The 13,871-nt window shown below is 36.5% G+C and overlaps 1 protein-coding gene across 3 annotated transcripts; it reads left to right on the top strand.

The window, feature by feature from the left end:
* The first annotated feature begins 6,604 nt into the window (after nucleotides 1–6,604).
* Nucleotides 6,605–12,376, top strand: LOC130718674 (homeobox-leucine zipper protein HDG1). Of its 3 annotated transcripts, none has more exons than XM_057569296.1 (10): nucleotides 6,605–6,648; nucleotides 7,734–7,821; nucleotides 7,970–8,190; nucleotides 8,279–8,396; nucleotides 8,607–9,299; nucleotides 9,445–9,549; nucleotides 9,633–9,845; nucleotides 10,851–11,022; nucleotides 11,139–11,506; nucleotides 11,607–12,376. In XM_057569296.1, exons 2-10 carry the CDS (start codon nucleotides 7,768–7,770, stop codon nucleotides 12,012–12,014), a joined length of 2,352 nt encoding a protein of 783 aa, XP_057425279.1. In that variant the 5' UTR covers nucleotides 6,605–6,648; nucleotides 7,734–7,767; the 3' UTR covers nucleotides 12,015–12,376. The 3 variants fall into 3 exon arrangements, with proteins under 3 accessions (XP_057425279.1, XP_057425278.1, XP_057425277.1); XM_057569295.1 differs by lacking the exon at nucleotides 6,605–6,648 and adding an exon at nucleotides 7,036–7,314; XM_057569294.1 differs by lacking the exon at nucleotides 6,605–6,648 and having other exon boundaries at nucleotides 7,036–7,821.
* Nucleotides 12,377–13,871: the final 1,495 nt, after the last annotated feature.

Here is a 13,871-nt window from a genome sequence, read left to right as displayed (position 1 = left end):
AACTCGCTCGCCTGGTGACATGGGATCTCGTCAATCTCTCCACGCCTTTGCTCCATGTAGCATCTTTATAGATCAAGTTGCTTCCTGTGCGAGTTCCCTAATATGGCGAGGGGGCTCGCCCAGTCCAATAATATAAATTAGTATATACTTATTATTAAAAATAAATATTTATATATATGTGAGTAGCCTATTTTATTGTATGTGAATAATTATTATGTGTATTTTTATTATAATATAAATAACAAAAAAAATTTAACTAAGTAGTAGCCCATAATGAAAATTAAATTATTTTATATGAGTAAATTTAATATTTTCCCACCATTTATAAATTAGTTTATTTATTAATTGAATTTATTAGTAACTAAATAATTTTAACATAACAATAACACCTAGTAATTGATAAGTAATAAAATTAATATTTCATTAAGATAAAAAAATTGTATTTATTAATTAATATTAGTATCAATTATATAAAATATAAATATTAGTAATAATCAAATAAAAAACTGATATTTTTTCCAGTCACGATAATTTCTATATTAACTCCCTCATCATGATAATTTTTACACATGATAGACATGATATGATAAGGGATAAGATAGTGCTATCTTATCTTGCTGGCGTAACAAACAATTTATTAGCAGGATATGATTACTGTTATCCTATCATGTCTGCGTATCATGTCCACCAAACGGGTCATTAACCATAAACCCTGAATTCTAAAATATATTATGAAAATAAATAATTATTTGACAAGAAATTAAAAATTAAATGTTAAAATCACTTAGGTATTTTGAAAATGCTTTTGTGTTTTTTTATTTTCATATCTTATATTTTTTGTTAAATTAAAATATAATAAAAATCATTTTTTCTAATTATAATCAATATTTAATGAGAATTAAAACCAAAATTTTGTTCTTGTGCTAAATAGCTGCTCGTTTCAAGATTGTTTCTAGAGAAAGAGAAGCTTATTAAAATGTATAAATTGTGTGCTAATTGAATTGCTTTTCTTGAATCAGGGCTAGCGGCCCCGAACACATAATACTTAGGTATGAAAATGAGAAGCTCTGAGATGAAAATAGTTTGATGAAGGAAGTTTAGAAAATTCATTATGTAACAGTCGCGGTGGCACAATAGTTCCTGGCCAAATTTCATTTGAGGAGTAAAAAATTATAATTGGAAATGCTTGTCTAAAGGACGTGCTCTCTCTGCAACAAAACCACTTCCAACTTATTATTTTTAGTTGGTAGTTACTAAAAATTGTCAACAATGTTAGTTTACAGGCGGTCAAAAACCAGTCGGTATTGGCTTCGTTAGTAATTATTATTGAATATTTTGAAAAAAAACACTAGAAATTCATTGGTAACTTTTCGAGGGTCAAGACCCCTTGTTAGTAGCACTAGAAATAGCAAGTAAATAAATATTTAAGGGATAAGAGAAAGGACATAGGTTTATACATTTTGACCATTAAGTCTTGGGCTATCTCGGCCAGTCTTTGACCACCACCACGTGTTTCCACTAACCTCAAGCAAATATCTCTTACAAGTATTCCTTTATCAAGTCTATCTAAGTTCAACAACCTTTTCAAAGAGTATAAATGAGTACAAAATGTAAGCTATAGACACCCTTGTATTTTTACTAAGTATTTGAGCAAAAATACTACACAAAGGTTTTACAAATATTGTAAGAAAGAGTGAAAGAATTAAGATCGCCTGCTCGAGTGAATGTTTCAATATTCCTCAAGTCACCCTTTTATAGTCCCTTGAAAATATGGTCATTGGATATTTGGATTAGGGCTATGGTTCTTCTTTTTTAAGTTTATTGTGGTTCAAACGGTCCTCTAGCGTGCATTCAATGCGCTTGCATGTTTGTGTACCATAGTATCTTCAGAAACAACTTTAACTTTCTCTTTGCCACAAACGGTGATGAAAACCTTGGTGAAGGATTTGTATGAACCATTTCATTTTTGCAAAAGTTTTGTGGTTGACTTGAGATAGTAGGCTATTTTTTCAATGGTGGTAGCATAAGACAAGTTACTTTATAGTATGTGACAGAGGTCACCATCAATATCAAAATTATGCAATTTCTGATGTACAAACATACTATGTATGGACGTTGTAGACTATAACGATGTAGTTATTTGTTGGACGATGTTAAACTTGGATGATGTCTTCACAAATATACATTGGACACCCTGAGCTTTATGGTGAGACGATGTCTTTAAACTTGGTTGGAAGATAATGTATTTCCTTTTAGAAAATGCAATTCTTGGAAATATTGCTCCTTAAATTTTGAAATATCATTGCTTAGTGCAAGCTTACTTAATTATCTACAATTTTTATCTTGTTATCATAAAAATATACTTAGAGATCTTTAGGCATTAGATGTTTAGACTTAACAAATTGCATGTTAGACTTTGAGATAGCTCATCTTATTCTTGAAAGCATTGAGGTGTTTTGAGGGTAAGTTTAAGACTTGATCACAAGTGCTTTTCAAAACTTGTTAGCCAGTTGTGAATTCGCTAGAGTCGGGGGAAGGGAAACAAGGAAGGGAGAGATTTCTCGTCTTCTTCAAGATGTGAAATAATTGCCAGTTCTCGCAGTTAGGTGCCTTATAGAGCTCAACTCACATTGCTATCTATAGGTATTTCTTTATGGATCCCTTCATTATAGGGTGGCACTTGGTGTCTCAATTCTCAAAATTACTTTAAGATCGTCGTGTTATCCTATTGACCGGGGAAGGGTTGCACATATGCGACTACTTGTCTGGTTGGACATGAAAGGGCTATACCAGGATATTACTAGCTGGGAGGGGAATTTTGGCCATCATGTTACATTCCCTTTAGTGATGCAACTATTCCTCTAGTGCTCTGATAAGTTTGTTGTGAAGGATGAGGGCGATGCATTCAGCCTCATTGTCAAAGGTTGTTGGTTGTATTCTGTGGAAGTGGTTGATTCACCTCTGTCTCCACTTGACCGCCACTGGGTAAGGTTAACATTAGAGAGCAGTTCCTGAAGAAGTACTAAGTTATGATCAAAGTTCCTAGGGTTTCGTTTCATAACCATGTCGCTATCTTTTACGTTACAAATTCTGAAAGTAAACAAGTTATTTGATATTGCCCGGATCTCCACCCCCTGTCTTACTTCCCAAACTTGGCCACATACATTTTGAAAGATCTTATACTAAATCTATTATGAGACTACACCTTGCCCACAAGTCATGACTCATTAATCACACCATCTGAGGTTGGTTCTTCTATAATGTTAATAACTTGTTATTCAACATTATTAAGAATAACGTTCTTTCCCTTATCCATGTGGGATGCATAAAACTAAATAGATACCAAACACATATGAACTGAACAACCACCACAAAAAGGTGGGATAATCAAAGAGAAGACCTATGAGGAGTAAACCCTAATCGCCGCTTGAAGGAATAAACCCTAGTTGACCACACAAGGGAGAACATGAAAAGCGAAATGAAATATAATTAATGGAACTCATTTCTCATTCTCTTGTATTCACCAATAAATTGAGTAATATTTTCACTTTATTAAATTTCTTTGCACTTAAGGACATTATTAAAATCTACTTTATTATGAACCATCTTCTTCCATGAATGCAAACATGATTAGAGAGATGACAACCAAGGCATTTGAGGTGACAAATAGAATTAAAAGCCTAATTAATGAATATTGATGACTTAGAATTAAAAAAGTTTTAAGTCTTTATGTTACATCACTATTAAAACAATGTAGTGATACATTTATTTCATTCTGCCGCACAATGCCTATTTTGAGCGATATTTTTATTTCATTCCAATTTTTGCACTACATCCATTATAATATATTTTATCATGTTAATTCTTCTTCAATCAATACAAACATAGCCTACAAAGATGTCCACTAAGTCATTTGGAGTGGAAAAATGAATTAATAGCCTAAGTGAATGTTGATGACTTGGTATTAAAAGGAAGATTGCAAACTACATATAATAATTCCATGCATGAGGTCTAGGGCACTTCTTCTTTTGTCAAATTTTGCCACTTGATAGTTGGCTATGAGAAGAAGGAAGCCCTTAACAAGGAGCATCCCGTAATTCAAGTTTCACAACTTTGCCCAAAGTCTCATACTCGGGTTCAATATTCTTTCACTCCAACATTATCATTCATGTAATGCAACATCGAGGCTGGCTAATTTAGTTATCACATGGGGGGAGTCGTGATTCCAACACTAAGAAAACTACTTGTGCACACTCTTATTCTTCATATACCAAATATCCTCAAGACAGAATATATGATATTTATTCCTCTTTTCCTTCTCCTTAGACGAAATTGAGAAGTGGATACTGATAGGATTGTAATTGGATATTGTTTCATAAGGGGATTCATCATCGGTCTCGGATCGCGTAAACCTTCGCTCTTACCTCTCGCTCTACAAATCTTGTGGAACAGAGCTAGGAGACTACTATTCTAGAAAACGCCTAGTCGTCGAACACACCTGGGCGAGCATGATAATCCCCATGGCCGATCGAGCAGCTCTGTGGATGCTTGAATGGCCAACACCTCGAGTGGCTAAGATCCCCATCATCTCACCTTGTCCCATCACAAGTCATGCAACTTAGTGATGACAGATGTAGGTGTGGAGCTCGAAGCCTAGTCCTCACTAACGAGGAGCCCCTAACCCTTAGATCTTAGAAGATAGCTCGAAAATTAGGAATATCCAATTCCTAACACCCACCCAAGGGCTAGGCGCTCATGACGCCTCATTAGACCTCCTCCAACCTACAAGCAAGTATAAAAAGCCCAAGACAGAGCTGAAGCAGGTACACACTTCTTATTCCAAGTCATAGAGAAATCCTAAACTTCTTAGCCACTAATTTAGGCATCAGGATGTCGATTTTGCATGGATTCCTCTCGAGCTTACCAACAGTGGTCGACTTTAGGGCACCCTCCCCTCACACTTGGAAATTATACTCCATCCTCTACCTCATCAAGGAGTTCAGTCATTTCTCCTCAATCAACACTCTAAATGATTTGACCAGATTAGTCTCCTCAAATACGTATTTTAGGAGATGGAATATATGCTTAATTTTCGAAGTGAACCTATAACTAATGAACCCAACATCGGATAACCGACAAGAATCTAATGTTAAGTGAGTGGTTTGAAATAAATGATAACTCAAGTGATAAGAGCTAGGGCCTAAGGGACATATGGGTTGGGAGGGGAAGGTTCATGAATCAATTATTGGTGGATGTAATTTATATTTCTGATGTACAAAAAATAAATAAGATTGAATACAACCTCCTTTAGACACGCCCTTTTTTTGTTTGTACATCGGGAAGATAAATTGAACCCTCTAGAAAATCCCTGAACCTCCTACACCCAACCGATATGTTCCCTAACTCTTACCACTTGAGCGATTCAGGGACAGACACACCCCCTAGCTACCACATGAGCTATCATTCAGCTACAGACACGCCCCTTTGAACACACTCATACGGATTTTAACTAATTAATTAATAAAAAAATTAAAAAAGACAATGTTAAAGTGATGAATATACTCAGGAGCAAAACTTAAGCGCAGTTTTTTTTTGCTGTTTTTTTATCTGCCAAATTTTCTTATGCAACTTTTTTGTGTGCATTTTTTGTGCTGATAGCCAATAAAAAACTCAGCAGCCCACTAATTTAATTATAGTAGTTTTCTGAATTAGATTTTTTTAACCTGTATGCCATTCTAATTGAGCAACAATAAAAACTGGACAGTTAAAATAGTATCTTTGTTTTACCCCTCCTCATTACAGATTTTACTAGTAGCAAGATAATACCACATTAATTAATTCAAAATCTTCTAGAAGAAAAAAAATATATAAAATCGTATCACAGCTTGCAGCAATCTGATCATAAGTGGATAACAACAAAAAATAACTACCCTCTTAATTTCAGAATATAATTAACATATTTATTTGTTGTGAAAATATCAGTATTTTATTATATTTACTTTTATGAATGAAAATAATTACTTACTAAATAAGATTGAACAGATAACACACCCCTTCACTAATTCACTGGATCAGACACACACCCCTTCATCCAATCTCATGCGACATTTGGATTTGGATTTGGATGACTCTCACAAAATTCAATCCATTATCCTACAGTCACTTCCACCTCAGCCATTCACACTCTATCCTATCAATCGGTCAATCCTCATTATCATCATCCACGTCAACCGTTGGATCCTAACTCACCCCTAAACTTCCTAAACTAACCTTACAGCACACACCCCTTGGACACTCTCATTGGTCCGTTTCAGACAATCTTAGTAAGGTTACGTGGTCCTGCACACGTTGGATCAAAACCTCCCTTTTGAGAGTGCAAAGCGTGTCTGAATAGTACAATCACGCGCGTGTCGTACAAACTCCACAACTATTCGGGGGCGGATATCACGAACAGACACACCGCTTCAGAAGTGGACCCCACTACAAACCCTAATTCTCTCTCTATAAATATGTATATAATTCTCACTGATGAGCCTCACAAAAATATAGAGAGAGAAAGCATTGTGAGATCAGAGCTTTGTGTTGTGTTGTGTTGTGTTGTGTGTTAGAGAGAGAGAGATAACAAAGGCATTGACTTTCTGAGTCATTGTAAGTCAGCTACACCATTTGTTTATTGTTACCTCGAATCAATACAATGATACATACATCAATTGTCTTTATTTTTTCTTGATTTACTTGTGTAACATATTTTCTCCAAGAATCTTTAAAAATTCAATACTTTTTAATAACAAAATCCATGGTGTTTCAATGTCAAAATCAGATTAATAATGCATCCAATATTCCAATCCCAAGAGTGAATAATAATAATATTGAGTTTTTTTTATTGTTTTTTGATAAAATAAATAAATAAATTCATGTGCTGTCCTAATTAATTTTTGTGGCACTGTGGAATTAAGAGGTATCGTTTTCTCCGTACCTTGGTTGGTTTGATAGCATCTAACTTTTCCCGTTTCACTTATTTCATCAGAGAACAGGGTGGTGTGGTGTCAACCGTTTCTTCTTTTTTTGCTTCAAAAGTCTTTGGTGGTGTGTGTGAATAAGACTATGTCTAAAACCGATTTAGATAGATAGAAAAGAAAAAAAGGTTTTTGTTAATGTTGCTACATCATGTCCTTTTTTTTGTTGACAAAATCCTAAATCTTTGTTGTTTTATTTTATATTCTTTTCTTATCTCCGATGTTTTTGGCTTAGACTCCTTGGATTTTCTCATTCCTGGTTGTCTCTGTCAAAATCTCCAATACTGACAAAGAATCGGTTAAGTGTGAAATATAGAAAAAAATTTAGAATCCTCTCTTTCATATGGGTCACTGTTTTGTGATTTTTCAATTTTCTGTTGTTGAACAAAGTGTGAATCTTGGATCAGAAAGGAAGGGTCTTTCTTGTCTTCTTCCCTTTTCTATCTGTTTCTGGAATAGTCTATCTATTATTAAAAGTCTTATTATGTCTTCTGTTTTTATATAAAATAATTGAATCTTGTTTAAAGGTCAAATAGTTCAGAGTGTGGGGAATCAATCATCAAAAACTGAAAAGTTCCTAGGCAAAAGTGACAGGGTCAATTTTGGGTAAAAAGGGTTGAACTATATATAAGAGTCAGAATGGAAGGAATTGAGTGGTGTTGTTCTATTTTCTTTTATGGGGTTTGAGGTTTTGACTAACACCAAGAGTGTGAACAGTTGTTGCAGTGTGGTCGGTGCAAGAGTTGATAACATGTCTCAGCCTATGTCCAGTGCAATGCAGAATTCACCTGCCTTCTTTTCCAACGTATGTTCCTTCTTCTCTCTTGTTTGGTTCTGAATTCTGATACCCCTTTTTTGAGGATCTTAATTATCTATTTTGTTTCATTCTTGATTGATCTTCTTGAATTTGATTTGTGCTGCATCTAATTGTTCATCTTTTATCTTTTTTACAGCCAAGAGGAATGGAGGGACATAACGAGATGGGGCTGATTGGGGAAGGCTTGGATTCTGGTTTGCTGGGAAGAATGAGAGATGATGAGTATGAAAGCCGGTCTGGAAGCGATAACTTTGATGGAGGTGCATCTGGTGATGAACTGGATGGCGGTGATGATCTGCCGCATAGGAGGAAGAGATACCACAGGCACACTCCCAATCAAATTCAAGAGCTGGAGAAGTATGAAATTCTTCTTTTTTCTTTTTCTTTTGTTGTTGATTGATATGCTATTTGTTATGGGGTTGATTTTGCTCTTATTTGTGTATAGTTTCTTCAAGGAGTGTCCTCATCCGGATGAGAAGCAGAGGATGGATCTTAGCAGGAGGCTGGGATTGGAAAATAAGCAAGTCAAGTTCTGGTTCCAGAATCGGCGAACCCAGATGAAGGTGAGTTTGAATGATGTAGTAGACTAGTATTATTGCACCGGTAAATAGTTTGTTGTTGCAATTCTGTATAGAGTGCATGTTTGGAAATCATTCTACAATTTATTCTAAAGTTAAAATCAAATTTGAGGGGAAGTTTCTGGTGCTGGAATTGATTCTAAGAAAAAATAATTTGATCCAAATGTGCTAATTGAATTGCTTTTCTTGAACCAGACCCAGCTGGAACGCCATGAGAACTTGATGCTGAGGCAGGAGAATGAGAAGCTCAGAGCTGAGAACACCATGATGAAAGAAGCCATGAACAACCCAATATGTAACAGCTGTGGAGGCCCAGCCATGCCTGGCCAGATTTCGTTCGAGGAGCATCAAATACGTATTGAAAATGCTCGTCTCAAGGATGAACTTAACCGTATTTGCACTCTGACGAACAAATTCCTGGGAAAGCCAATGGCATCCTTTACTAGTCCTATGGGCCTTCCAGCCTCACATTCTGGGCTTGAACTGGGCATTGGGAGGAATGGGCTTGGCAGCTCTAGCTCTCTTGGCACCCCCTTGCCAATGGGGCTTGATTTTGGAGATGGTGTCATGGGCACTCCATCTTCAATGCCTGGTCTCACATCACAAATGGGATCAATGAGCAGGAATGAGCTTCAGCTCGACAGATCAATGCTCATTGATCTGGCTTTGGCTGCCATGGAGGAGCTGCTGAAGATGGCTCAGACAGACAGCCCTCTCTGGATGAAGAGTGCAGACGGTGGGAAAGAAGTATTGAACAATGAGGAATATGCAAGGTCGTTTTCACCTTGCATTGGTCCGAAACCCACCGGCTATGTCACTGAAGCCTCTAGGGAAACAGGGGTAATGATGATCAACAGTTTGGCACTTGTGGAAGCTATGATGGATGCGGTAGGATTATGACCCTCACCTTATTGGAAATTTTATACTGTTATTCTCATATGAAGAATTATTGAAATACCCAGCATTCTTACCAGTCTGGAATTTGTGTAGGTTTGTTTAGTGTCTTGCTCTAACTGATTATTTCCCTGAACAGAATCGTTGGGCTGACATGTTCCCATCAATGATTGCAAGAGCTGCCATTCTTGATGTTGTATCTGGTGGAATATCTAGTGGAACCAGAAATGGTGCTTTACAAGTGGTATGTTATATGTTACTTTGCTGCATGTTCTATTCAGTTTGCCTTAGTTGGATGGAATTGATGAGAGATTATGAATTTTTCAGATGCATGCAGAGGTTCAGTTGCTTTCACCACTAGTCCCTAATCGTCAGGTGAGATTCCTCCGGTTCTGTAAGCAGCACGCAGAAGGTGTGTGGGCTGTGGCTGATGTTTCTGTTGAGATGGGTCATGACGCTGCTACCGCACAGCCATTCATGAGCTGTAGGAGGCTTCCTTCTGGCTGCATTGTGCAGGACATGCCCAATGGTTACGCCAAGGTTAGTGTTGCTCTTAAGTTATTTTAAAGACTTTTTTTCTCTGTGTTACTGATTCTTCTTTTCTATGAGTTAGGTTGTTTGTACTTTGAAGTTTGTTTTCTTTATTGTGACTGCTCTAAATAGAATAAGGTTGCTCTTAGCCTGAGATTTTATCAGTATTTTTTATAAGTTTTTACCAGAGGAGATGCTTCTCTAGTTAAATTGCATTATAATCTTCTAACTTCTAGGTATGGGTTGCTTATTGTCTGTACTTAAGTTGTCCACATCTACTCTTTGAGATTTGTGAATCAAGGCTTATATGGTTTGAACCTACATTTCTGTTTGGCATCTTTTATTTTTAAATGTGCATCATGAAAATTTTAAATCTCGGATTCTTCAATCTTTGTTGTACAAACAATAAACAATGTATTTGATGCTTCTATTCCTACCTCCTTTTGTATAAAATGTAGCATGTGTATTTTTCACTGTGTACGAGACCACAATGACCTGGATCCAGTCCTCAGTTGCTACTGTATATAATATAATGGAGTCATGTGTTGTGTTAATCTGTGCCCTTTAATATAATCAGACAGGTTCTTATGATATTAAAAAATCTATAATTCGGGATTCACCTCTATCCTGTGTTCTGTGTTGACCTCTGCTTCCTTTGAATTTTTTAATCCTCTACAAACTTCTTATTAAGGGTATGAATTTCTAATTAGCCTAGGGTTTCATGTCAACATTTTCTATCTAGTTGAGTGGACTGTCCTTTTTTATTGCATACTTTGCCAACTCAAAGTTTGGTCCTTACTTTATCTTGTAACATACTTGTTTGTATTATCTTATTGGTTTTCAGAATCAATTCCTAAAATTAGAAGCTAGCTACTCATAGAATTGGTTATGACTTTAGAATGAAATATAGAAGCATTTTCAAACATACACTTAATTGGTTTACCTAATTGAATGTTTCTATTTCTGATTTTGCTTAGTGGCACAAAGTAAAAAATTGTACTTGTATATTAATAGGTTACTTGGGTTGAACATTGGGAGTATGATGAGAATATTGCCCACCAACTATATCGGCCATTGCTGAATTGTGGCATGGGATTTGGCGCTCATAGATGGATCGCCACCCTCCAAAGACAGTCTGAATGCTTGGCTGTCCTCATGTCTTCCATCTCAAGTGGTGATCACACAGGTAGTACTCTCTACGTGCTGCATGCATGGAAGAACTTAAATTGTTTTTAACCTCTCATCACTTGCCACCTAACCATAAGCTGTGTGCTAAACTTGGTATTTTAATTTCAATTTCAGCAATGAACCAAGATGGTAGGAGAAGCATGTTGAAGCTGGCACAGCGCATGACCAAAAACTTCTGTTCTGGGGTTTGTGCTTCATCAGTTCACAAGTGGGAGCTTCTTCACCTTGGGAACATGGGTGATGACATGAGAGTGATGACCAGGAAGAATTTGGATGACCCTGGCGAGCCTCACGGGATTGTTCTCAGTGCTGCTACTTCTGTCTGGATGCCGGTGTCGCGGCAGAGGCTGTTTGACTTTCTGCGTGATGAGCAGCTGAGAAGCGAGTGGGACATCTTGTCCAATGGGGGACCAATGCAGGAGATGGTCCATATTGCTAAAGGACAAGGACAGGGAAATTGTGTTTCTCTACTCCGTGCTAGTGTAAGTGATTTGTTATTATATTATTGTCTTTTTGCAGTTTGATTTGTTTCAAATTGAACCAAGACAAAAATTCATGGTCACTAATTTGTTATGTTTGCAGGCTGGTAATGCCAATGAAAGCACTAGCAGCATGCTGGTTATACAAGAGACATGGATGGATGCCTCGTGTTCGGTGGTGGTGTACGCACCGGTTGATGTGCAGTCTCTGAATGTGGTGATGAGCGGTGGTGATTCTGCATATGTGGCACTCTTGCCTTCAGGTTTCGCCATTCTTCCTGATGGTGGTGGCCACAACAATGACAGTTCCAACAAAAGCAGTACTTCACAGAAGGGTGTTGCCGCGGCTGATGGTGGTAGTGGTGGATGTTTGCTCACAGTTGGCTTCCAAATCCTGGTGAACAACATGCCAACCGCAAATCTATCCGTGGAGTCCGTTGATACTGTCAACAACCTCATCTCATGCACTATCCAGAAGATAAAAGCTTCGCCATCTCTCCTAGCTGCATAACAACCATTTTGTTATGCAGTGCAACACCTTACTTTTCTGCACCTTTTTTTCTCTTACAAAACATTGAATTTTTGAAAGGTTTCATATTATATATCTGGGTGTATAGGCTTCGCATAAGTGAGGTTTGGAGTCAAGAGCGAACCGCAAAAGAGGAACCTCAAGTTTTCTGTTCCTGCTGGTTCGGGTATTGACTCGTTGACCTGCGAATTTGTCTTCGCACTCTTATCCAACAAAACTTGGGCCTCTTATTTATAATTTCGTCCTATACATTTGCCAATGGAAAGTGTTGAACTATTATACCTTTTGAAATGGATTTTCATATTGTAGACAATTGTTCTACTTTATATTTTACCTTGGGATTATATATGTCTTAATTTATATTGTAGTGTTTGTTTGTATGGCATGTCATTGGTATCAGTTTATCACTAACTAACACTCCAGTCTCCACCATTGTCAATACCACTTGACACAACCTAACACTTTTAGGCACTGCCCACCACCTTTACTTGGATTTGTTTATGGGCACCATCATTGCCAAACATCACTCAACCAACCCCATTGGACACCCCTTTTGTATCCATCCCTTTTGTTGTCATAATCCCCCACTTCTCATAACACCTACCACTACCTTTCACGGCCTAATGCTCTTTTTGTCTTATTGTCCTTACCCTAATTATAAATTATTTTACTAGCACTACTTTGACTCGATACTAGGTGGAAAACATTCTCCCAACATAACTCTCCAAGCGGTTTGTGACTTGTTCTTCTAGCTAACATAGTATTTGTCTTCCCATTAATTCAACAAACATTAAACAATGTTTGTAATGGAAAATGCTTCACCACACCAATCTATTTATACTAAAGAGTTGATTGGTTTGCTTCATACCTTCCTCAGTTCATTATACAGGAGATTTGATTATGCCAGGTTTGGTTCATGCTTGGCAAAAGACTAGCCAAGTTGACTCCTTACTAGTAATGATTTTTTCTAAACTACATCAACTTATGATATGTTTATGCACATTTTGTAAGAAATAAATTGGCATCACATATATGATTATAGACCACTAAATATATTGAGATAGACTTCTTACTTGTAATAGATTGAAAATTGGAGTGGTCTATTTGGAAATCTTCTTTTGGTCTCTAGATACTGCAGCAACCCTGTAATGTAACGCTCTCCTTTACACCTGTTGAAGAGTCAAGTTGCAAAGCCGTTAGTTGACATGACTAGAGAACCTAATAAGAACATATATAATTGTAGTCTTTTCTCATCATGAGTCTGAGTTAAAGTTTACGATATTGTAATCTAGAAAAACATGTTTTAAAACAATTTATAGGAAGAAAAATATCAAATTAAGGTTCTATGATATACTCCCATTCGTTATGTAAGAAATATGCCTGATATATACCGATCAAAATTAAATATTGGAAATCATATACATCACAACTCTTGATTAACCAAAATATATCATTAGTCATTACATCTCTCCCATCTGAGCATAGAATACTGAGCATGCCTGATATCAATATCAATATGTAAGAATCCTTCAGGCTTCAACAAGATTTTACTATGGAAATCATCTCAACAATAAACAAGAAGAAAATTGTTCTGAAAATAAGTTCAATATTTAGTGCAAACAAAGTAACTTTGGCGAATATTTATTCACTTAAATTTATATAACTATAAACAAAATTCTTAATTGCCTTAACCACGTGCAATACAAACAATCCAATTTTTTTTGGAAGGATGAGTGATTTCTAGATTTCAAACTATCATATAATGCATTTCATTTAAGGTTGAACATACACCTCAATACAAGATTGCAAATAATTTCAATTAAAGAGGCGAATAACATC

Source organism: Lotus japonicus, chromosome 5, assembly GCF_012489685.1.
Source record: "Lotus japonicus ecotype B-129 chromosome 5, LjGifu_v1.2".
Classification (NCBI taxonomy): Eukaryota; Viridiplantae; Streptophyta; class Magnoliopsida; order Fabales; family Fabaceae; genus Lotus; species Lotus japonicus.
Note: the sequence above shows the minus strand (reverse complement) of the source record. Positions and strands in the feature narration are given on the sequence as shown.

Coding starts and splice junctions, on each gene's coding strand:
- LOC130718674 (XM_057569294.1), top strand. CDS start 7,693: ATGGGGTTTGAGGTTTTGACTAACACCAAGAGTGTGAACAGTTGTTGC. Junction 7,822..7,969: donor CACCTGCCTTCTTTTCCAAC/GTATGTTCCTTC, acceptor TCTTTTTTACAG/CCAAGAGGAATGGAGGGACA. Junction 9,846..10,850: donor TGCCCAATGGTTACGCCAAG/GTTAGTGTTGCT, acceptor GTATATTAATAG/GTTACTTGGGTTGAACATTG.